At 30.7% G+C, this 26,399-nt stretch overlaps 1 protein-coding gene across 9 annotated transcripts in view; it reads right to left on the minus strand.

Moving 5' to 3' along the window:
* Window positions 1-26,399, minus strand: part of LOC143230415 (microtubule-actin cross-linking factor 1-like) — a 244,375-nt gene that overhangs the window by 3,744 nt on the left and 214,232 nt on the right. For 7 of the 9 annotated variants that reach the window (XM_076463938.1, XM_076463936.1, XM_076463937.1 and 4 more), the window contains 29 exons: window positions 25,410-25,494; window positions 24,904-25,130; window positions 24,250-24,456; window positions 23,663-23,782; window positions 23,165-23,491; window positions 22,550-22,756; window positions 18,597-18,822; window positions 17,790-18,241; window positions 17,404-17,505; window positions 16,950-17,120; window positions 16,198-16,353; window positions 15,699-15,899; window positions 15,353-15,481; window positions 14,848-15,018; window positions 14,369-14,524; window positions 13,826-14,032; window positions 13,032-13,318; window positions 12,496-12,655; window positions 12,183-12,380; window positions 11,502-11,774; window positions 8,341-8,529; window positions 7,637-7,821; window positions 7,368-7,497; window positions 6,909-6,953; window positions 6,588-6,705; window positions 5,028-5,140; window positions 4,041-4,154; window positions 3,765-3,882; window positions 1,986-2,158 (listed from right to left, as the gene is read on the minus strand). In XM_076463938.1, the coding sequence (XP_076320053.1) occupies window positions 1,986-2,158; window positions 3,765-3,882; window positions 4,041-4,154; window positions 5,028-5,140; window positions 6,588-6,705; window positions 6,909-6,953; window positions 7,368-7,497; window positions 7,637-7,821; window positions 8,341-8,529; window positions 11,502-11,774; window positions 12,183-12,380; window positions 12,496-12,655; window positions 13,032-13,318; window positions 13,826-14,032; window positions 14,369-14,524; window positions 14,848-15,018; window positions 15,353-15,481; window positions 15,699-15,899; window positions 16,198-16,353; window positions 16,950-17,120; window positions 17,404-17,505; window positions 17,790-18,241; window positions 18,597-18,822; window positions 22,550-22,756; window positions 23,165-23,491; window positions 23,663-23,782; window positions 24,250-24,456; window positions 24,904-25,130; window positions 25,410-25,494 (5,247 nt within the window). Of the gene's footprint in view, window positions 1-433; window positions 541-1,985; window positions 2,159-3,764; window positions 3,883-4,040; window positions 4,155-5,027; window positions 5,141-6,587; window positions 6,706-6,908; window positions 6,954-7,367; window positions 7,498-7,636; window positions 7,822-8,340; window positions 8,530-11,501; window positions 11,775-12,182; window positions 12,381-12,495; window positions 12,656-13,031; window positions 13,319-13,825; window positions 14,033-14,368; window positions 14,525-14,847; window positions 15,019-15,352; window positions 15,482-15,698; window positions 15,900-16,197; window positions 16,354-16,949; window positions 17,121-17,403; window positions 17,506-17,789; window positions 18,242-18,596; window positions 18,823-22,549; window positions 22,757-23,164; window positions 23,492-23,662; window positions 23,783-24,249; window positions 24,457-24,903; window positions 25,131-25,409; window positions 25,495-26,399 lie in introns of all 9 variants that reach the window. The other 2 variants (XM_076463934.1, XM_076463933.1) reach the window with 2 other exon arrangements.

Genomic DNA, 26,399 nt, shown 5'->3' on the forward strand with positions numbered 1-26,399 from the left:
TGCCATTCCTCTGTTTCTTTTTTTATACAAATATTACAACAAAACTTCAAAGTGCCTAAGCATGACCAAACATTAGTGTGCAATAAAATTGTGAATCTACAAAAAAACTTGTTTTATGAAGAGTTTTTGTTTGACTGCATTAGTTTGAATGTTTTCTGTCTAGATGTATAAGAATTTTGCATGTAAAGTACATATCATGCAAAATGCCTGTATCCTAGAAGTATAGGCAATCAAAAACTAAATCTTATTTTCTAATGAAATACTTAACATTTAAAGAATACTACCCATATCTTACTGAGAAATGTGTCATTGAATTATCGAAAGATACTATCATGCAGAAGAGTGCCTGTATCATAATGTGATATATATCATGCAAAAAAAAATCCAGCTAATCCACTTAACAAGAATTATAGATACATTTAATTGTTTTTACCCAGCAGTAAACAGGGATGCGAGAGTTGGAGTCAGATGGAACTGGTCTATAGAAGGATGGCTCCAGAACTCCTTGAACTGGTAAACATCGCATGAGAAGAAAAGGGGCTGAAAGAAGATTGAGGAGATAACAGAAGATAACAAGGTAGTAAAGAAGAGAGCTTAATAAGTTGAATGTTTGAAATACTGCTTTAATCACCTTAATGTTTCAGTTTTCTTTGTACTATACAAATATAGGAAGAGTAATCTTTTAATAACATTGAATTGCACAATGTATTATTTAATTCAAAAAATCTTCAATTTCAATTTATGAGTCTTTACATTAGTCTATGACAGATATTTTTCCTCATCATATCCTGAACTGCAATTAAAGAAAGCAAGTAATAAAACTTCAAGATTGTTCTTCTATCCAATATAATTCCAGTAATTTGGTGAGTTATATAGTGAAAAAGATACAGCAGAAACAGGTTGAATGGTCATAAATCTTGTGACTTACCTGAATAACCAGCATTTTCAAAACAGAGCAAGCAAATTCACAAACACATAAACCAGCATATATATATATATATTTATATATATTAGGTTAGTAACACACAGCAGTTTGTGTTGCATTTAGTAAAATAATAATACTTTTAATAGAATGTTTCATTCTTACAGTAACTGATTAAATATCTACTGTATTAGAATGCAATAAAAATTCTAAACATTTCAAATTAAATTTGGCCAAATAGACGGTTTTCAATATTGACTGGAGTTTGTATATTTAAAAATCAAAATCATGTAAAACAGGAAATACTGTATATATAAAAAAACGTTTCTTACTTCATATACACATTTGTGTTTACAGGCTCAGCAGGAATAAGATGTGTATACCATTATTAATGCAGGGACTAGGATATTTTAGCTTTTGGCAAGTAAAGTGTATATAATAAAATTTCAACTATATTTGAAATATTATGCAGGAAACCCACATTTGACCATAAAATAAATAACTTGACAGTCTGACTGTGATGTAATATCACAAAAGAACAAATATTACTACAAAAGTCATTAGGTCAATCACTGTAAACTTACACTTGATATCACAGATACATATTAATTGCTACTGACTATCAAACTTATATTGACACAATGAGATGAAATTACTATTTATAAGGACATTGTGAGTGAAAGCAAAGAAGAACATGTGATATACTACCCTTTTGTCCATACTGAATATACACCTCACACTGGACAAACAACATGCTCAACACTAAAACTGAACATCATAATGTGCATGGCATAAATCCTGGGAGAATTAACATAGATTATGATAGAAACACAGTACTTATGAAATTATGTATGTAAAAACTTAGGAGACTTCTGAGGTCAAGTTTGGAGAGCAATAATTTCAAATATTTTTGTACTAAATCTGACATTTCCAAGAATGAGTGTTTTTATTTGGCATATATAAAATTAATTTTTAGTCAAATTTTGAATAGCTGTCGAACATGGTGATTTCTTTCTCCAAACATAACTCCAGAAAGTGTCATTGTAACGGGTGATAAACAAACCTTCGTGATGGGCCCTGTGGATGGGATTGAGCCTGAGCGGCCAAAAGAAGATCCGCTATGGGAGGACTGTGATGCATTAGAGCTGGGCTTGGGTCGGAATGGAGACATGGATTGGCTGACCCCCTCAGCTAGTGTAAATTGTTCCCGCAACTCAACATTGGTGCGTCCTTTGGCTGTGGTAGCAAACATAACAAAAAAAAAGTGCCATGCAGGTGATTGTGAAATCAAATAGACAAAACAAAATGTTCATGCAGGAATGCAACATTAAAATTTTTCTTTACAAAAACAAGGAGTAAGCATAAACTCATCCTGCTAAAACATTTAGTACAAAAACAAAATTAACTGTTTTGAAAACAAAATTAAAGGTCTTGACATTTCAGGAACAAAATTAATGTTTTCTACTTCTGGGAAAGCAATGTGGGAAGTAAGCAAAGTTAGTGATTATAATGCTACTGTCTTGCTTCATCTGTATCAAAATTTACCCTCTGTTTACTAGAGTGATTTACAACTGGACAAGAATATAAAAACAAAAATACACAGAAGAATGAATTAGTGCAAATTGGACAAGTTTTTCTTGAAAATGTGACACACCTAACATGCAAGTGCAAGCCAAACAAACTTATGACAAATAACAACAGAAGAAGAGAATGAATAAATAAGACAAGTATGTTGTGATATTACAAAACAGATACACAAAAAATATATGTAAACATACAGCATTCATCAGCATTTCATACCACTGGTTAATTGAACCACACTGCTATGGATGATCATTCACTAACTTGTTATTTGTCACATAATGTGTCCTTTTTATCTTTTTTAAATTACACTCTGTAACAAAATGTTTACTTTTTCTTGTTCCTGGGCAGACGTGTCATTTCCCAATTGCTTATGCCTAAAGTAAATGGAAAAGACCTATTCTTCTCTTCAAACTTTGCTTTTGTGATCTGGGAGCATATAATGGAAACATGATGGGAGACTATATTTGGAGGTTGATATGTGAAAGTGATTTACATTACAGTTGCAAATCTCGAAAAACTATTCACTTCTACACATTTTTGTTCATTTGTGTATAACTTTAGTATAAAAACATGTAAATCTTGATTCATATGTTGTTTTATTCAGACCTTATGTAAATGAAAATGTGCAAATTTGCCTGTTTTTACTATAGGTTAATTTCTAAATTTCATTATTCAGGTCACAAAAGCAAAGTTTGAAGGAAATAATGGCCATTTTCTGTACTTTTACAACATAAGCAATTAAGAAATAACACATACTATCCAGGAACAAAATATGTGCTACATAGTGTTATTAACTTAAAGGCTTTGTTCTCTGTGATAAAAACAGTATGGACCAGATTATTAGCATCAAATGGAAAATGCTTATTTAATAAAAATTTGTTAGTAGAAAAAAAAAGGTGCATTTTTAAAAGAACACAAACTGAAAACAAAAAATGTTAAATAAAATTGCAATTTTAAAAATGTTTTAAAGTACACTTTAAATAAACAGCTGGATAAAAATTGAAATAAATTTTTTTAAAATAAAAAGTATAAAAGCATACAACTAAAAGTAGTAGCTATGTATATTAATGTCAAAAACCAAGTAAGATAAGTTTTGGATTATTTTAACTTTCACCACAAATACAACAATGTCAAATATACTTGTTCAGAATGTGTGATTACTGATCTATGTTTTTCTTAAGCTATGTATTTCCATTTCATTAAACTTTTCCAACAATTAACCTTAGAGGACGCAATAAACGAACAGAACAGTATTTACCTCGGCATGGATCATTCTTCACAAGAAATTCATCAAGTGCCACCCAACCACCCCCTACATGTACCATCACAGTACTGCGCAAGATACGAACCAGGCGCAACTTCTGAGAATCCCCAAACTAGAACAAAAGAAAAGATCAGCTCAATACTAGTACATCAAAAAAATATAATCTGATAACATTATTCCTTTAGAAAAACCAGAGATTAAGAAATTAAAGAAGTTACTGTTTTATTGTGGAATGGTTTCAAATAAAGTTATCAGAACAATCATACTTACACGATATTTGCCTTCACCGACCTGGTAGACTTTAAACTTGTGAACGCACAAGCATTTGGCTACCTGCCTTTGAACTTCATCCTGAATTTTTTCAGCATCAGTTTTTGGACGCCCCTAGAACAACAACAAAAAATTGTTATTTACATGTTTGTTATGATATATTTTCTGGGATTAAGAACCAAGAGTGTAAATTAATAAGACTATACAAGGGTAACATTTTTCAACGTTGTAATTTAAAAACAAACCAATTTTTTGAAAGTGCCTAATGTCAAATTAACAAAATTAACATAGCAGTTGTTTTGTATTGTATTTTAAATACCTCTACCAAGTTTAAATAATTATTTCTGCCAATAATGAGACCTTTTACCCAGTTTTTTTCAGATCTGCAAAATATAATCTTGGTTACCCTAAGAGTAATGAAGAATAAATGTTACTGAAGAGATTCAATACTGGCTGTTCAGATAAGCAAAATATTATTAATATAGCATTTCCACGTGCAAGTTTTTACAGTGCTTTCCTTTAACAACTGTCTTAAAATATTAACCATTAAAATATTATCAAAGTCAGAACCCTCTCCCTCAATACTATTACACCACAGTATTATTAGACTAAATGCTATATTTGTTATTAAATTCAAACTGTGAAAGAACAAGACTGGTTAAATTAATATTTCATTGAGAAATGGACAGATTAAATACATTTTAAAGGAGTTTTCATAATGTGTAGTTTCATGTAGACTATCAGTGCATGAAGGGTAAGTATCCTGGGTACACAAAGATACCGAGAGATAATTTTCTACTCCTAAGGATTTCCTGAATATTATTAATAAATATGCTGTCCCTTTAATGAAAGAAAGAAGAGTATCATGAATATATATGCACTTTGTTATAACTTTTTATTGTATAGATATCAGTACACTGTTTTTAAACTCTCTGCTAGGTGTAAGGATGTCAAATGTATTCTAGGTTATCAAACAAAACACTATACCTCTCTATCTGGTCTAAGCGTGTCTATGTACTCTTTGTTATCGATAAAACCATCTCCATTTACATCAAAGATTTCAGCAACTCGTTCCATCTCGAGACGACTTGTTGGAAATTCTTTTAGAGAAAGTAAACACAATAGTTTTAAATTTAAGGAAATATACTAGAAGTATTAAACAAAAGTTCAAAAACCAAGTACAAATCAATTTATTTTAATCCAAATAAGTATACTTAAAATCATTTGGCTAGTCTTGCAGATAAAAAGATTCTAATACATTAAACCTCTTCTAACAAACACTTGTAGTTTACACAACTCTGTAATAACTAAGTAATGTATCTATAATCTGAAAGTAGTAAATGTATATTCAGAAAATTTGGCAAGCTGTCAATAAACATTACATGTCTTTTCCAGAAAAAAAATCATAATTTTTATTACATACTGACTGCTTTGAGAAAAAAGTGATTAAAATTATGATTATGATTAAAAACCTGTTCTTCATGCCAAAAATATCAAACGTTATTTGTGTAATCTATAAAGCCTCTTCAATAGACAAAATGCAGTTTTTCAGAAAAATTTTACATCTCATCTGTTATTTTCTCTACCCTGATTCAATACAGAGTTAGTCAATTTGATTGACACTGAAACAAATTAGGAAATAAATCTAAATCACTCTTTTTCTTTCTAGAATGATTGGAAATCATAACAGAAAACAACAATTATTTATTCTAAAAAACTTAAAGCTTGCAACAGTCAGTATGTGGTTATACTTGATTTTATTGGTTTATTGACCTTTGGACTGTGTTTAACTAGTAATCCTGCCATACACGTTGTAAATTACTCAACAAATGCACATTTCAAGTTATTGTATTGAATGACAAGTAGGTCTTATCTTCTATTTCACAGCTCAGCAAGTAAATAAGACTGAAGGCTATAAAAATTATCTTTTGTCTGAGTAATACCTATATTATAATGAGTAATTTATGTGAAATTCCATACTTTTTGAAGGTATGGTAAATAAATTAAGAGGGAAGACCTCATAATAGGGAAGATTGAAGATTTTTAAAAATATTTCCTTAAGAAATTAAAAATTTAAAACTTGTATATTATTAACATAGTTTATTAATTATACTTGATGTCAATTCTATATACAATTAATAATAGAGTAGTTTAATTGACTATTTTACACATAATAGTGAAAACACAAATGTTAATTTTTCACTGGTATTCTGTCAACAGTTTATACAAATCAAACATTAAACTGGCATGATTACATGTTAAAAGTACCAGGGTAGGCAATGTTTACTTAGAGCTTTATATTTTACTACAGCTGGGTGTAACTTTGCATATCTTTAGCTATTTTGAATGTCAAAGAAAAAAAAACAACCTTGTTTACAACAGATATGTTCAAATCTTTGTAAATCAATGGTATCATATTATACAAATTAGCAAATTGCATGTTTGTATTTTACACACAATTCACTAATGACCCATCAGAAATGTGTATATTTACATCGAAGACTAGACACGTTGTTACATAAAAAGTACAAGAAAACAGAAACTTACTTGATTTCAGTATACCATCAATAAATTCTGCTCTTGTAACTCTTCCATCATTGTTCTTGTCAATTTTTCTGAACAGATCCATGATACGGGACTTCTTATTATTCATCCAGCCTAAGAACTGAAACAATAAAAATCAATCAGTTGAAAAATTAATTCTTCTAAAGAAATATTAAAGACTGGTAACAAATGATTCTTCTAAAACCAAAAAAATTTACTTATTATGGCTATAACATTAAAATACATTCTCTGAAGTTCCTTTATAACTGAATCTATGTTTGTTAACATTATAAAAGAATATTAGAAGATTCAAGTTTCACTTACTCTTCGTCTCCAATCATCAAAGTTGAAATTCTTAATCCTTTCAAGCTAAAAAAAAAAAATTCAACTGAAGTTCATTACAATATGTATAAGTACATAAAGAATTTAATAACTTTAATTATGTGACCAACAATATATATTTGTATTAGATTTTAAGTTCAGTAGAAATGAACATTATTGTGGGTTATCTTTCAAAGAACAAGTTTGACTCCAATGGTATACTTTGCAGAGAAAATTTCAGTATAACCTCAGTTCAGTAAATTAAAAAAAATTGACCCATTTGGATACTTAATTTTTCAAAATTTGAAAAAAACAAACAAACCAGAAAACTTCACAGAACTTTTGAAGCTTTTCCAGCATTTCAAAAGTTGGTGGTAACACATATTAAAAATATAACAGAAAATTATTTAATCACAGAGAAATGATTAAAATAGAATTTGCTGGAGTGTAAGGTCACCTTACCTCTCTCAGATAATTAAGTTTGTCTTGTAACCTGCGTTGGCGTTCCATGGCTAGTAGCCAGACATTTCTCCACTTGTCTAGCAAATCTCTTGCACGGGGATTCTTAATTTCAGGGTCAGAATATGGTTTTCTGAAAACAAAACTTACTCTGTAATATACACTGCTCAATTACTGATAGTTATATTTTTACACAGATCTTTTTTGTCTTGAAATGAAACTGTACATGCAGTTTAATATGTAAATTAATAAACCATGTTTGGATGACTTACGATGGTGTTGATGTTTTAGGACCTGTAGCTCCCACCCCACGGCTTGGTCTCCGATCTTCATGTCTCCCACCTTTAACACGATGTGGTGGGTGATAAGATTGTTTAGGAGGTTGTCTTTTACTGGAGAAAGCTTTTGTAATCTGATCAATTTCTGGCTGACGTTTGGTCATGTCTGCCATGAAATCCTACAAGAAAATTATAAAATCCGACAATAAGAAACTTTCAGTTACAACTGACCAATTGTCATAAATTGTTTATGTTCCAATATCTCTGGAAAAACAACTACATTACAACTGATATTTACATATGCTGGTAATGTAATTTTTACTTTATTTTCTTGTTTCAAACAAAGTCTATAATCACTGACTAAAATAATCTTTAGTATTAATACAGACAAAGAGTCAAAATCACTCAGTACCTGCAACAACTCTGAACTGTTGATATTTAAATACTAAAAATTTATAATACTTGGTTGTATAATAGAGTAATTCTAAATACATACTTTTTCAATACTCTGATAGTTAACATATAGAGTGTTGGTGGGTCTTTTTAGGCTAACACTCAATATGTACAGTGTCTAGTAAATTTTAGGACACTGAGACTTTGAGACTTTACAGTACAATGTGGTTTGGTAATACTCCTATACTTTACATTTAAAATACTTAGTGGCTTGTTCATACATTTACACACAACATTTGAGGTACCTGGTGATCTGTAATCAGTTGTTCCAAAACTGGCACATCATCAGATAAAGGCTCAGCTTCTAAAGCTGTTAAAGTGGCTTCAGCACCAAGCAACCATTTCATCAGTTCATCTAGAAGGTCTGTAATATCTCTCAATGAACGAAGGTGGTCCTGTAGCTTTTGATCCCGCTGTCTTGCCCACACAAAGATCTGTTTGGTAGAAAGTCAAAAATTAATTTTTAGGATTACTGATATAATGAAGAATTATGTACATGTTTATATGTAATGTATAGTCCAGGTGTCTTTTTTGTAGAGATATAAACATTTAAGTTGTGTAAAGAGTATGTTACTGTGTTGGAATATACACATTTAAATAGTGTAAAGTTTATGTGGGATATACATATTTAGACACTATATTTTGCAAGCTGGTAGGCAGCTTAAGTGTACAATTTATAAAAGCTTATAAACACAGTAGAAGTGTCATACAAAATATTTATACATAAATAATGTGGGAAAGGGTGTTGAAATACAAAGCGTAATAATTTAAAAAGATTCCTAAAAAAACTACATTTTAAAGTGTTTCATACACTATTATGTTCATTTCCTATTAAACACAAAAAGAAACTGCATTAATAGCTTTTACATTCTAATTGTACTTTAAATTCTGCAAAGTGAGAGCAAGGATTTATCTAACATTACATTTATACAACTCAAGAAATACACAAAACAAATATTTCAGTGTACTGAAAGTAATATCTCAATCTGATAAAACTAAATAATTAACAAGTGAGATTATTGATTATTTTAGCACATTAATATTACTGAGAATTATGAGTATGAAAATCTTTATGAATTGAAACCAGCATTTCAATTTAGAAAAAAAAAATTACAAAATGAGATTAACACAAGGTTAAGTATAATAAGCTAAGACAATTTTAAATATGCAAATCAGAATATCATATGACAATGACATAAAAGTCATGGTAGAACTACATTTTGACATTGTGATATTTTAGGCATTGTGATGCCATTAGAAATTGATAGCTGTTGGGAATAATAACCCTTTTTCATGCAAGATATTCAAACACCCAGATCATAAAGATTTGTTTAAAATGGGGACTTAATGGCATTGATAAACAAAGGAATATGGATGATCTTAGGCCACTAGAATCATCTGGAAATAGACCTGCAACATTCCACACTCTTGCCATACTGAGTAAAGTGTGACATCTCATAACAGGTGAGAATTCAAAAAATACAAATGTAAATGACAAAATATATTCAGTGTATGGGCAGCAGTATAAAATATGATGAAGAAGGGTCTCTATTTGGAAAAGTGGCATAAGCCATGTGTACACAAGTTGCTTCCATAACATGTATTGCATTGAGCAAAAATATTAGTACAAAATCAAAAATTAGATTTCAGGCTAATATCAAGAACAATGGAAGGTAAATCATGACACATCAATATTTTATTAACCTTATATTTAGTGTAAGAGAAACTAAATGGAAGTGTTTGAGTTCAGCTAACAGTTAATGTTTGTCTCTTTTTTGCTTTAATAACTGCACATAGTCCTTCAGGCATTGTTGCAACATATTCAATCAAAGTGTCTTTTGGGATTTTACTCCAAATGTCTCTAATACATTCCCATAAGGTTTCTTTGGAAGTAACTTTTGATTTATTATTGATATATGAAATGTGCTTAATTTGGTTGAAATTGGGGCTCTGTGGGGATATTTGTAAGACTCCAGTAGCTAAGTGATTTCTGCATAAGTTGGATAAGTGTTGGGAGTCATTATCTTCTTCGTAATAGAATCCTTTAACAATAATATGCAAACCACTGGATATACCATGGTAGATTAGTATCTGAAGGTATTTGCATTGGTTTACTATTCCATCTATTTTGCAAATATCTCCTGTTGCCTTAGCAGAAACTTATCCCCAAACCATCACATTGCCTTCCCTGTGCTTTTCAGTAGGTGCTTTGCACCAAGGTAATTATCTTTCTTCCACTGGCCATACAACATACATTTCGAATAAGATATTTTAAACTTGAACTCATCTATCCATAAAACCCTTTATTAATCATTAACTGTCTATTTTTTGTACTTTTCAGCAAATTTGTCTCTTGATACATGATCAAACATTGCTTTCTCGTAGTCTTCTAGATACTATAGATCTGGACGCTTTTATGTCATTTGGTACATGGTTGTTTATTTCACACTTGAAAACAGTAGTAGTCTTCTTTCTATCTCAAAAGCTACATAAACAAAGACACTTAACATCAGTAACATCAAGTTTTGGCATTTTGCTTCTTCCTTTCTTATTTTCAAATTCACACATCTTGGTCTCACAATCTAGGGTGTAATTAACAGTGTTTGGGGAGCATTTCAGGTCTGTAACAATTTGTTAGAGAATCCAACCAGCATCATGTAAAGCTTTTATGTAAACTCTCTGTTTTTGGACCATAACATGACAACAAAACTTAATATATAGTGTTAAACATTGTTTTTTTTTATTAAGGTTTAGTTATGTAGTGTTATTACACTGAATTTTTCTAACATATACTAGTACCATATGCTAGCTTCTTTCTACATAGTTAAGACACTGCATGGGGTGCTATGACAATTATTTTAGAACCTAAATTTGATCAGTTTATTCATTCAAGCAAAACCTTTATGACATGCTCTTGGTACAAGTATATGGAAATTCTAAAGAGTAATTAGTATTCTCATCCTGGCTCAGTCAGCTGTGAATAGGTCAGTAAAATGTTACCATAGTACTGAAATTTACATTCTGTAATGGTATGGATGAATTAGTCCCATAGAATGGAAAGAAAGACAAAATATTCTCTTATCCTAACTCTTTTTGCATAGCACTGTATGTGCAACCATCACATGGTATTCCATATAAAGACGCACCAGATTCAGCACTTACAGATTTGTGTGCACTGAAATGCTGAAACAGTCACTGGTAACTGTAGTCCTTGTATATTAAGTGGGTAATGGAAAGATTAAGAGATAAGGGGTTACTTTAGACATGACAGCCTTATGGCATAGCCTTTTTCAAAAGAAATTATTACATAACTATTTTCCATGTGGTGATATGGTGAAGCTCCACATACCAAGCTATATATATTATTCACAGATTATTGAAAGCATGGTTTTGTTCCTGTACTTACCTCCTCCCAACGAGATTGGATGATGGTGATCCAGTGTCGAATAATGGTGATGCCATCTGGATGACAGTGCTGTAGAATCTCTTGGGCTAGCACTAATGTCTTGTCTTTGTTATCTTCTTGTTCTTTCAGTTGGTCCAAGAAATTCTGATGTTCAATGATCTGTTGCCGAGTGGTCTCTTCATCATCTGGTAGTGGTCCTGTGAACCTCAATTTTATCTCTGCATCTGATAACCACTCCAAGAGAATGTGAACTGACTTGTGAAGTAGCTCAGCCTGATAAAGGAATTTATTAATTTTTTTATATATTCAAAAGTAAACAGGTTTAGCAGCACAAGCATGGAACTGTTTAATGTGCAAGTGGCTAATTTGTAAAAACACAAGACTGTGAAATGAAGCCTAACTGTTAGATTACATAACTTTTATTGAGTATTGAAAATTTTGAAACATTTCCTTTGTAGCAAAACAAAAAAAGATAATCTATTGGTAAACAGTTCAACTACAGGTATTAGTACCTTGAGAAGTAGCTTTAATAGGCTGTGATATATCCTTTCATTAATTTTTACCTGTTATAATACTCATTCAAAAAGCTACATAGAACAATTAAGTATAAAAAATATTAAAACATAATGTTAGAATATTCAGTAACAAAGAAATAGTGAACTTTTCAATATAATATTCCACCTTTTGAAGGGCTTCATCCAATCTTTGTTGTTTCTCATTACTCAGTTTGATGAGTTCTTCCCATTTCTCATCAAGATGGTTCACTTGGCTATGGATGTGTTGCATCTCTTCAGGAGTTGCAGTCTGCAGAAGTCCACCAGCTGTTCGACGGACAGAATCCAAGTTGTTAGCTCTGTTATGCAGCTCATTTTGGAAGGTCTGGAAAAGCATGGTTAAGTGTTCTATAAAATGATATGTAATTTTAAAACTCTTCTGGTTATAATTTAACAAAACCACAACATAAGCAGTACAAGCCAATTAGAATTTCACCAACCTTATGTTGATCAACAAGTGAAGTAACTGTATCCAGATCACCTTGAATAGGTTGCTCAATAGCTAGAACTCCTTTAGCTCGGTCCAACCAGTCAAACAATGCCACAACAGCATCTTTGAATTGACCAGAGTATAAGAGAGCTTCTTCCAATTCTCTTTGTCTGGTGGACAAGGAAATACATGATACTTATCAAATAAATCCAATCCTGGGAAATAATGTGTATTTGTTTTTGACAATATACTTTCTGTTTGACTTTTCCAATGGTTCATTAATAACTCACATTCAACACTACTTAAAAAGCCATTTCCTGCAAAACTTTTATAATAAGTAACAATCTTGCATATAATTTCTTGTACAACTAAGCTTTTCAAGAATACACACTTATAGTTAAGATCAGAAACCTTAAACATGTAATTTCTAGTTTTCAATTGCTATTTATATTAGTATAGTTATTTTATTTGACAACTGAGTTAACTTACTACTTGTTCTTTGAAAGTTGTTTCACACACCTTTTTAAGTAGAATTTTTCTACCTACCTGTTAACGGATTTGTTGCATACTGCATTCCATTTGTTCTTTAATTCATCAATCATTTCCTGAAGACCGGGAAGATCACTCTTGGGGCAACGGTCTTTTAAGATTCGACCTATTTTCATTGTTGTGTCATACTTGGATTGTTTGGCTCCCAGAGCTCTCTGGAACTCTTTGTGTTTGTTCAAAAGCTGTTTTATCTTATCTGGATCTTTTCCAATGTGTGTAAGACTGTCAAGAGTAGCTTTAGCCTCATCTAACCAGGAGATAAGCTCACTCCATGCATCATAGAACTACATATACACATTCAAATTAGTTGGGATGACTGACTAAATTGGCTTTGACAATTATCTTAAAGAACTCATACTGCTTCATTATCTGGTACTCTGTATGCTGTCACAACTTATAGCTTAATAATGAAGTAATAAACAATGTCCTCCATATAAAGGGAAAGTAATTTTGTATTGTTAAACAAATAATATCATAAAATGTCAACAAAAAAGCTAAAAAGGGTTTGATTCTAACAACAAAATTATATTGGCTTGAACAAAGTTCACGATAGAACTTTTTTACTAGAATGAAAAATTATCTTCTATTACTTATTTTGAAATTTTTCCAACTACAAATATAATTTAAGTAATTTGAATTTTCTATAGTCCTTAATGACATAATAAAACTGAAACATTTAAGGTCTGCAATACATCACAAAATTAAAAGATTTAACACATCTCTAACTAAAGTAAACTTGCACTTTTTCAGATCACAGTTCACTCGGTTTGTATTTAGGCAACTGAACTCACTTCTTTGGCTTCTTTGTATCCATGGTCTAACATTCTAGTTCTCTCTGCAGCCTTAGAGACAACTCTCTCCCAGCGATGTTGGACACTGATAAGTAGGTTCTTTATTAAGATAACATCCTGTTTCTGACTGAAGTACTTCAAGTGTGTGCCTTTCTTGTCAAGGTTTAACATCACTTCTCTGTGTGAACCTAGATCTTTTTGGAAACTCTATAACCAGAAAAAAATAAACAAGTAGGTTACAAGTTATTTCTAATAGGAACCCACATCTTTTTTTTAAACGACCTACACATTCTCTCACTTGTTCAAAAATAGCTTTATCATCACCAAACTATTAATATATATATATCATAATTGATACTTTTTTATCTTTTGGTAGTTTTTCTAAGCATTATTACTGTCTATGTAGAAAATCTTTATCTAAGAATATCCTAGAAAGTGTATTCTCTTAATCGTGAAATAGGAACCTATCACGTCCTTTCATATTTTAGCAATTAAATATTCTAAATCCAACTAATGAACTGCCATGCAAAACAAAATTCTAACCTTGTGGTCCTTAATTTGTTCCATAACAGTTTCCATCACTCTACTAACAGGCTTCATGCTTGTAAGGTACTTTTCAGCATTTGTAAGCCAATCCACGAACTCCTGCAGTGCCTCATGGAACTGAGTAGCTTCTCGCAAAGCTATTTCCAGCTTAATCTGTAAAGAATGCATGCACTACTTCAGAAATTTGTAATAAACTCCAAACACATATCATGTGGTTGTATATCACACAAATAAATGGTTGAAATATAAATAATACTAAAACATGTTAACAAAGAAAACACATGTTTCACTAGCTGGGGTTTAAACAAATATTTACCTTAAATATATACTGAAGCATCAAAGAATAAGAAAATCTTGAGTTAAATATAAAAATCAATATGTACTGTACCAAAACAGGTCATTATTTTACAAACTACAGAAAATTCTTAAACTCATCGTACTACTCAATTATTTACAGGTGAAATTATCCATCTTACCTTTCTATCATTTGCTTTGTTAAGGACACTGTCCCAACGTTGTTTCAGTATTTTCAGATTATGTTGAAGATTTGTAGTTGTGTCTTCATTTGTTCGTTTTAGGTAATCTTGTCCTTGTTGCAAAACTGTTTCCACTTTGTGACGATTCAAGTCTAGTTCATTATACAACTCCTATGATGGAGACAAAATTATGTCAAGTCAAACATTAACATACTCTATTTGGTTAAATAACCATGACCTGATGTACAATGAATGTAGTTTGGTTAAATCTCTGATAGGTGATAGGAAATAATAACTTTTTTAATACTGAAAGAAACAAGGTGCATCTGATAAATATTTTTCAGTTTTGGTAATTTATCACAATGGGAAAGTGCATAATTTATACTACAAATATACATTAAAAGTTCAAAACTGTGTATACTTAAATTACAGCAAAATCACCAGGAGAATAAATTTATTTACAGAAGTTAGAAAACAATATTTTCAACTATAAGAAATTAGCTACCATAAAGCGATTCAGTTGTTCTTTAGCAGTTTCTGGTAAACCACCAACAGGTTTTGAAGTAGCCAGCTGGCTGTCGACATCACTAAGCCAAAGTAGAAGGTCTTGAATCTCCTGATTGAAGGCTACAGCCTATTGAAAACAATGCACAATCAATCTTTAAATCCAGTTAATGTATGCTTGCAACCACTTATAAATCACTGTTACTATAAACTGAATATGAACAATAGTATTCTTAATATAGAAATATGGTGTAAATAAAAACAATATTCAAGCAGCACTCCTACTAAATCATTCAAAGAGTTTCAAATACTAAATAAAACAGTGTAAACAATATTCATAAATTTACCTCTTTCAATGCTGCTTCAAGTTCTTTTTGCCGTTCAATAGCTTTATCTTGAAGTTGTTGCCATCTGATGTTCAAATCATTCATTTTCTTCTGAGTAACATTAGCATCTTCACTTCCATGGTCTGTGTCAACCAACTGATGACCCACACGGTTAATGGTATCTATACTACTCTGATGAGCTTGAATGTCATTGACTAGGACCTGACAAAAAGCATAAAACAATATGAAATACATTTGCATCAATAAATTTCAGATGGTTTGTTTGTGTCATGATTTGGTACTCATGATTTTATTGTGAAATTAAAATCATGAGTACCAAATTATGACACAAACAAACCGTCAAATATTTACTGATGTTATGGTTGTTCTAAACTTAAAATAAATTTCTGTATTATTATTATAAACATTTATTGTAAGATTAGGTTTTCATTTCACCATTTCTAAACCTCGTCAGTTTTGAAGGAATATTCAGAAGACAACTCAGAACTGTGCAATTTACCTTATGTTTAGCTAGCTCCACCTCAATAACTTGAGGGTCACCAGCAACAGGCTTTAAGTCAGTTAAGGTTCTTTCAGTTCTAGTGATCCAGGACAGGAGTTCATCCAAAGCATGTTGGAACTGACCCAGTTTAAGGAGTGCATTTTCTAGCTCTTGCTGTAAAGAAATGAATAATATTTGTTAAGCCTTTTTATTTATTTTTCTTCTTCTTTTAATATTAGGGAACCTAACTGAACATTCTAATTTGCTGGATGCTTTATCTCAGTAATATTTCCAAATAAATCCATTTTTTCACTCAACTTGACAGTTTTTAACACTGTGTTGAAGCATCTTAATTTATTAACTCATATGTGAGCAATCCTATCCCAAAAATACCCCTGATCTGCTTTATACAAAGCTTTTTCCTTGATACTTGACAATTTTAGAAACAGTACAGAATTGTGTGATTCTGTTTGCTCTCTCTTATGACATTAACAATGGTCCAAAGAAAATGGATAATATTAGAATAACTAAAAATATTATTTTAATTACGAATTGTTCCTATAACTGTTCTAATATAACTAAGTGCTGTCCATCTGGTTTCATGCTCTCTCTTTTTTTTTCTTTTTCTACAAGTTATAAAAGCATCTCCAACAGAATGTAACTGTTAAATTTACATGACTAAGTAATATTTATAATACAATGAAATCTCAAAATATGTTTCATCAAAAACTAACTGGAAATGTTTTCTATTTATTATGATAACAACATACCTGTCGCTCTACAATGCCCCTTAGCAAGTTATCCCAACGTCGATTAATTTCAGCTAATGGCTCACGAATAGCAAGGGCCTGGTCAGGTGATGTGCGTTCTACCAGCTCTTGGGCTTGTCGGTTCAGAGCCTCAATTTCAACCATGTGTGGATCAACTTCAGTCTTAAATTCCTATTGTTGCAGACAAATTAATGTTAATACAAAATGCTGAAATAACAAACACAGATGATAAAAGTAAAAATATATGCAATTATTTGATTATATTTTATAATATGTGTAGTGATATCCAGCCATGTATTAACAAGAAATATTTAAACAAGTATACGAGAGATGTACATGTTCATACTCAAACACTGCTTCTACAATTACAGTCATAACACAATTTTAAATGCTACTATTTTTATTTTCATGTCAAATAAAAAGAGAAACAAAATTTAAATTAAACCATGTTAACCTTTAATTGAGCAATCTGTGACTTCACAGCATCAATATCTGATCCAACTGGCCCAAGATTGGTAAACTGCTCTTCAGCATTGTCCAAGAATTCAAGCAAGTTCTGAGAGAGTAGAATGCAGAAAGTGAATTTACGACATATGTACTATTGAACCTTAAAATACTAATTTTATGTGAAATTATGAAATTTAATTTTAAATAACCATTATTGACCTAAACTCTAAAAAGCCTCACATGTTAAATTAGCATATTTATAATTCATTTTATATGTAATGTACCACTAAACTTGAGAGTAAAACATGAACTAGATCAATATTAAGACTTTAAGGTTTATATACAAACATCAGACTTCTAAAAATGAGTAACTCTGCAGGTTTATAAACCAACCTGAAGGGTGAAGTGAAAACTCATTGCTTTCTCCATGGCATCTACTAAGTTCTGTTCTCTCTTAGCATATAAGGTAGTGACATTCTCCCAGGCAGAGTCCAAATCTTCAATATGCTTCTTTACTTCAGGTTTATCTGGCTCACCACAAAGTTGCATCAGATCCTGACCAACTTGTCTACACTGGTCCACTTCAGGTCTAGTCTGGTCAATCTCCTGCTTGATTTCCTGAAGAGCTTCCTGCTGCTCCTGAATGGCACTAGGCTCAATGGCTGGAGGATCCTGAGCATTTAGGTTTTCTTGCAGCTCTTTCAGGGCTTTCATGACAGCATTAAGCTCATCCCAGAACTTTTCAGCAACTGTCAGAGCATCTTCCAAAGAGCGTCCACGGTTCTTCGTTGACTTCTGGATATTATCCCACAAATCATTGAGTCGGTCCAACTTCTGTCTGATGTCTGAAAGTTCAAAGATGTCATGAGTAAATTCTAAAACAACACAATTTCCTTGAGTTTACAACTATATATACACTAGTAATAGTGCTCTACTGATGTGAAAAATTAAAATTCATTGTATAAATAAAAAATCCAATTGAGGTTTACTTGCAAACAATAACAAATATAAATTTCTAAGTATAAATACACAAAATATAATTTTTTTAAAGAATTTGGTCACTGCTAATCATATATTTTCCAGACATACTGTTACTACCAAACCTTTGCTTTGACAGTGAAGAGTAATCTAAACCCATCTACACAATTAGTTGCTTCTACAAAATAATAATGCATTAATAAGATTAAAATCATTGTTCACCTTCTACAGCAGGTTGGTCTTTCCCAGCTTTAGTAATAACATCATCAGCTGCACGTTTGACAGCTTCAAGTGCTGTGGATCGTTTAGCCAAGTCTTCAAGAACATTCTTGTTGTCTGTAATCTGTTCTACAATACGCTCTGGATGAGCAGAAATTGGTTCAGCATTGCCCAGCTGGTCTACTGTAGTACTTAGTGCTTGTAGCATACCATCCAACTTGTCTGAAAACTAAAAATTTAAATACACATTTGTTACTAAACATTGTAAATTGATTTAACAGTTTTGTTCTGAGTTCTCTTACTGATTATAAGCATTTTTATTACAAGTTACAGTTTTTTACAGTAACAATGGATACTTTTTAAACAGTTTGATACTTTGACCACTGGTGCAATCATTCTCACCAGTGAGCAAAATGTTGTACCTGTTTATAAAAATATCCTTCCTTATTGTGAAAGCTGTAACTTGTAATAAGTAAACTGTACACTTGTTGCAAACTTGTTTGCAAACCAGAGAAATAAATACCACAACTTTCAACTATTAACACCTCTATGAAAAATAACCAAGACTTCTAACAATTAGTATCTAGCACTTTATCCCAATTCATCTGGATACATATATAAAAAGAATTTCAAAATATTTTCTTGAAAACTCAATGAAACAAACAGTATCTGGGGAAAAGTTTGCTTTATATTTTTAAGCAAGATAACCATTGTGTAGTTTGAATTTCAGTGAATATGTTTGAGTTCTATAAAAAGTTTTTATAAAAGTAGTTTTTGTGAGATATCACTCACATTTTTGGTATTTTTTCAAAATACTGAAAGAGTGATTTTGCTGTACTTACATAATTATTAGGAATATTTCAAATATATGTTATGATAAATTATTCATAACAAGCATTGTTTAAGGATGTATGAAAGAAGCAGTTGACGGTTGTCAATATTATATGTAATGATACATTATTAATAATGAGCATTGCTCTAGATTGTATTAAAGAAAGGGGTTGATAGTTGTAAATGTAAAATGTAATGATACATTATTAATAACAAGGATTATTCTAGATTGTATTAAAGGAAGGCATTGATGGTTGTCAATATTATATGTAATGAAACAATATTAACTCTTTCTCATCAAGTAGGTTTGGTGACTCTCTCAATTTTTATTCCAAAAATAAAACTAGTGGATGAAACTGTCGAAACTTGACAGAAACTTACCAGAAAATATGTAATTTTTAATTTTTATTTTTTTCTACTATTTATCATAGTTATTTTCACTCAGATACTGAGTAGTTCAAGTGTAAGATGATTTTCATATTCAGTATAAAATTATTTTTCCTTTCTTATGGTTTTCAAATTTTAGTTGCATAACATCTAGAACCTCCTAAATGAATATTGAAAGTTTCTTTCTAAGGTAAATGTTTGTATGTTGTTTTTTCTATTATATTACTAACTGTGGCTATTATGATCAATGTACAGTGCAATGAAATGTTTAAAGTTAAGAATTAAAAATATGTACATATCTTTTAACTCTTCATCACATAACCTTAAAATATCTTCCTTTGGTTATGTTCACAGTTTCAGATCCTTATTTTTCACTTATAGTTTATTTGTTAATATTTTATTTTCCTTTGCTGTCCTTTAGAGTTTATTATTTTTTCTTAAGACATGCCAATAAGCAGTCTTAGAGTGTACTTCAGTATACTGGGTAGAAATACGCAACTCTTCAGCAAAATGTTTTTGCACTCGTGTAGTAAGTTAACCATCATGAACCAACGTGAAGTTTGGGTTATACTAAAAATAAATTATTATACATTTCAAGTATGAATATTAAAACATAAACAATATATAATTAAGCAAAATATAAATGCAAACCTAAATACAATTTAACTGTCTATCTTACTATTATGTATCTATACAAGATAAAAAAACTAAGTGCTAGTGAGAATAAAATCATCAAACAATGCTTCAGCTGTTTGATGTGACTGCCTACAAATATTTCACTCCAGTTTTAAAATAACAATTAGAAGACTGTAATTTAAAATTAGTTCCTTCTGTTGGTATTAAACATCCCAATCAAATAACCTCATGTTGCTTGAAATAACATATCCAAATAAAAAAAAACTGAGCAAATTTACAGTCTTCCTTCTCTCTGATTGATCTAATGGAATCTGAACTAAGAGTGCACATATAATGCTGTACCAGTAGATGTAGTCTAGACAAATATTCACTATACATAAACTACTACTCAAGTAAGAGTGACAAGACATTAAAGATACTACATTGTTCATGTATCACATGACAAAAAAAAAAACACACTAAAATTTAAGTCTTTTTACATACAATATAAAACTTTGAATTATAATATTTTATTACAAGCTACAGGTTTTACAGTAAGATTGGTATTTAGAACATGTAAAACATTTTAATGACTAGTATGATCATCCTCAAGTATTACATGCAAGTTTTATTGTCAAAGAATGAAACTGTACTGTTTTAAGATATTAATATTAATTCATCATTTAGTGATGAAACTTCTGTACTACATGAGAATGGCCACACTAGTGATCAAAATGTTGTACCTGTTCTAAATACCAGTATTACTTACTGATTAATTAAATTTTATTACACGTTACAGCCTTTACAGTAAAAGTTGTTGGTCTAGTTTGATTTTGCAGAATTTTTTATTTCAGTTAGTTATGAAATATGAGGTTAGGGTATACTATGGGGTGGGGTGGGTAAAAACTGACAGAGCAAGCACTACTGCCCCCACCCTAACCTCATATTTCATAACTAACTGAAATAAAAAATTCTGCAAAATCAAACTAGACCAGCAAAGACACAGAAAATGCATTTGTGGCAGTCAAATGTCTGTAAATTCCTTTGTGGGCCAGTCAAAAATATGATCACTCATGAAATGAATTCGTGGCATGTTCATACAATAATTATTGGTAAAAAGTTTAATAACTTCTAATATATTGGAAAGCCAGTGCACTTCGATAACACTATATCCCAACAATAGCTTTTATGTTATGTTACTTAGCAACAAAAGTATAAGATGAAATGTATAAACAACAAAACTGAAAAATATTTTTTGATTTCTTAATCCAGAGTCCCCACTGATTAAAGTTAATTTTTTTTATTAAAACATATTGGTGGTATAATAGAAAATAACTTGATTCAGAAACAATTTAATTTTAAAATTGAATTAATATTTTTTTTACTTTCATTATAAATTTTATGCACGTGGCTTTAACAGGCTAAGTTATCCAATATTACATCTTTACTTACTATATCAAGATTCACTATACCTATAAAGTTTCACAATAACCCATACCAAGGACCCTCTTGCTCCCCTATAATTTAGATTGTAATAAACAGACAGTAATCATACTATTCTATCTGAAAAAATGCATTTTGGGATTTACAACTCCTGCTAATTTGAGAAATCAAGTATGATGTGACAAGATGCACAGTGGCTTTTGTATAGGTTATATTACAACACTAATTTCATTAGAATAGATTAACAGCAAAGTTTTTTATTAAATTTTGAACATAAATCAGTAAAACCTCATGACCTGCACAGAAAGAAAATGAAAGAGTGTAGTTGAAGTGAAAGAAATAATAAGTTTTCTTGTTGGATGTATGAAGGAAGAGAGTTGATGGTTATCAATATTATAAATTATGATATGTTATTGATAACAATTTTTGTTGTAGGGTGTATGAAGAAAGAGGGTTCATGGTTATCTAATGTCAGGGAATTTAAGTATGTAGATGCACTAATAGGTAATTCTCAATATATTTTCTACAGTTCTCCTTAAAATAGTTAAATATAACATATGTTGATGATTTAACACACGCTAGTCCTTTTTTTTTTATACATACAAAGAACTGTAAAAAATCATCTAATGCACTTAGCAGTAATGATCTCGATTTTAAAAGGCAGATTTCTAGGTACTTACCTGTGATGTAGCTTGTAGTGCTTCTTCCAATGTATTTTGTCTGTTACGTATTAATCCACGCAAACTGTTGTAGCGAGAATTATCAGAGTCCATTATTTCTTGGACTTTAGACCCTTCTTCATCACCGCATAGTTTGAGTAAAGCTGAACCTGTCTTGTTTAACTTGTCCACCAAAGGTTTATGTTCATTCAAAGACTGGAGCAGTTCCTGTAGGAAGAAGATTATATCTTTAAAATTTTGTGGTAATCTTCTATCTTTTATAATAGTCCAAGTATTTCCGAGAGGTGTACTCCAAGAAGAACTAATAAAAAAAATTGTTACAAAACTTATTTAACATCTAGGAACATTTCCATTTTCTTAGATTATTCACTGTTCAGGGTTTGATTTTCTAACAGTAAAGCCAATATTATTCTCAAAATTACATAATAATAATAATGAGGAGTAATACTCATACTTAACATCAAGTTGTAATAGTTTAACTCAACCAAATAATATATACAGCACTAGGAATTCTACTTTCATGGGAAAAAACAAATAAATATCACTTTTATAATTAGAAAAATAAAATGACCTTTAAATATAATTTTTATTATTAGAGTAGCCCTTTTTCCTTACTTGTGTTTTGTCCTGCTGACGTTTTATTTGAGGAACATTGAGGGTAGGTGTCTCTAGTAGCTCTGCTTCAGCCTCTGCCTCATCCAACCATTGGATTAAATCTATATGAGTCTCAAAAAAGTGTTCAGCTAATGGTAGTGCTTGTTCCAATGCACTCATGCGATCAATACACATAGTTGATACACAACTTGAGAGGTCTTTTAACTCATCAGCCTTTTCTCTGATGAGACTCAAGTCCTCTGTTGACATCTCTCTCATCAGTTTCTTAGCAGTAGCCAGAATGTCCCGAACACGGCTTTTCTGACCACTTACATCTTCATTCACAACCTGGTTAAAAGCAATATCAACTCTTGTTTAAAAAACACTTATCTAATCGTATGTGAAAAAAAGAAAATATACCAATGATTATATTCAAATTCTATGGGTTTCCATTAAATTATAATAATAAACTGTGAACAGTTTCTGAAATCCATGCAGACTCTATAGAACTTTACAAACCTTCTGTTCTTTAACTAAGCCTGTCAGTGTATCAGGGTCTGGATATAGAGGTTCTGCATCCTTGACTTTCTGCTGAGTGCCCCGGAACCATTCCAAAAGCTCATCTATATCTGCCATAACCTAGATGAAAAATGTTGAAAATTCTATATTTCAATTTAAACTCATCTGTTGATATAAAATTCCTGCTCAGTTAAATTTTTAAACATGTTATACAATAATTTAAAAACAAAATAAAGCAAGAAAATATTACAGAGATTATTTTACTTATAAAAAGTAATATAATTTTCAAAATATTAGATATTTGGAAAAAGTAATAATTTTTATCAACATAAAAATTTAACCACAATATTATCCAAAGTTACAGAAGATCAAAATATTTTTTGTTGAAAAGAAAGTGTTACATAGTTAACTAAAAACATATCAACTCACATTGTTTCAAAAGAGATTTCAAGTATAACAATTAAGATTTCCACATATTAATGCAGAAATGTTAGACGTTCATAGATTTACACATTTAAACACTACTAAATACTTTTAACACAACGAAACATTTTAAAAAATGATCTTAAAAATGAAGGCAATCATACCTCTGAATTCTTTTGTTTAGATAACTGTATTCTCTCAGCTTTACGTTGGACTTGTTCGCATATGGCATCATAGCGACGGTTGTCACGTGTGACAAGAGTCTCTAGTAAATGTGAACCTTCTCCGGGTGAGATCTGACACAAACGTGGTCCCAGTGAGCTAACTGATTCAACCAAGGGTCGATATTCATGAATTTCCTTCTCCAATTGCTGTAAGAAATGTCACAAATAAATATTATTTCCATAAAAATAAATTTATATTTTCTAAAGTAGTTTTAACATTTTGAAAAATATAATAAAACTACTTTTTTAACATCATGTTCAGAGAGAACATTAAAATCCATAAAGTACATTTCAAAACCAAAACTTTAATGGTGTTTTATTTTCTTGAATCCTAATTTATTTTTTTTTATAAAATGGGTCTGAATTCACAGCCTCAAAGTTTTCAAAACAGGTTTTAATATAAATGATATGTTTACAAGTCAAATTATTGCACAACAAATTAGTAAGCATTATTCAGAAAGTAGTTTATACTGGGTTATTTTCGTATAATTTAGCATTTTAGAAACTAATGGCCAAAAATATTTCTAAATCTGGTGATGGTTGTTTGACATTTGATCAAGGGGCTTTAGCCTACTGATTGGAAAGGTTTATTACTGTTATTGTGGTCTCCTGTGTGCTGAGACTAAGGGACTCCAAAGTTTTCAGGATTCTTTCAGTTTCATCCATCCAGAAAACTAGCTGCTCATGAGAACTGTGAAAATTCTGGGTGAGTGGCAGGACTTCTAGTGCCTGCTTTTGTCTCTCATTGCACCTCTGGGATACTTCGTTAAACTTGCTCTGTATAGTATCTGCTTTATCTTTCATTTGAACAGCATCATCTCCTGAAATTATAACAAGGATTATTTTAGAATGTCAAACTGTAAATACCATAATTTCTATAACTGTAAAATTAATATGTGAAATAAAACACAATCAGCTCAAGAATAAAAGTACAAATACTGTAGTTTTTAATAATACAATAAATAAGACAGAAATTGTGTTATGAAAATAAAAGTAAACATTATAAAATAAGATATTTACAAAAACATCATTCTTCAGACATTAGAAAAAAACTACAAAAACAAAGAAAGTCAATCAGTTGACAATAAACACCATCACACCTGATGCATGTCTCATAATTTCCTGTGCAGCAGTTAATAGGCTTTCTACTTCCCACTGATGACTTTCTATCTCTGAACGAAGCACCTGGAAAAAAATATAAAAATCAAACAGAAAAATCAAACAAAAACCATTAGCAGTCTAAATATTTTTTTTCAAGTATATACATGGTAATTAAAAAATTATCTATGTTATATGCAAAGTATCTCATTTGTGGTAATTAATTTCTCAATCTATAGGTTTACAAAACACAATAATACCAAACCTTTATGGGTAATATAATTTTATGTTTAAAAATTAATAACCTCAAGAAAATTTCCTGTAAAAGCATTAATTTGCCATTAGGTAAAAATACAATAAATAAAATGTTTTTAATTGTAAAATTTCACAAAAATATCTGATGAATGATATAATGTCATTTTCCTCTATACATAGGTTGGTTGGTTTGGTGTTTCATGGCACAAAGCAGCTAGGCTATCTGCACCAAACATCCAGTAGAAAGCTAAAATTAAATTAAATTTTTAAAATTCATAAAAGGAAATCAAGAAAAACAAAACAAAGTTTAATTTTTGAATTAAAAAAACATAAATAGCATTTCATGTTTACATCTAGTCTACAGCGGTAAGAGAAAAACTACAGTAATACAAGTTGTAAAGGACTTTCTGTAGCATAATTGTAATTACCATAATTTGACAGGAAGACTAACAGGTTAGTTCAAAAATTACCATCAGTCATCTGAAGTTGGCCTTTCCAGTCCTGGTTCCGAGTCATTTAATGTTACGACCATTTTCTAATTTCAAATCAAACTAAGTGGATTTTTATTCTTACCAGGGAATCACATTAAAAAAGGTCTAAATGTATAATTTAAAAACTCAAATAGCATTAAAAAGATTAATGGCCTTTAAAAACCTAAAAACATTTCCAAGATGGACAGTGTCACTATTACCAATAACACTGCCTAATGCTATGGATAAACATTGGAACAGAACATG

This window comes from Tachypleus tridentatus, chromosome 10 (assembly GCF_004210375.1).
Source record: "Tachypleus tridentatus isolate NWPU-2018 chromosome 10, ASM421037v1, whole genome shotgun sequence".
In the NCBI taxonomy this organism is placed as follows: domain Eukaryota; kingdom Metazoa; phylum Arthropoda; class Merostomata; order Xiphosura; family Limulidae; genus Tachypleus; species Tachypleus tridentatus.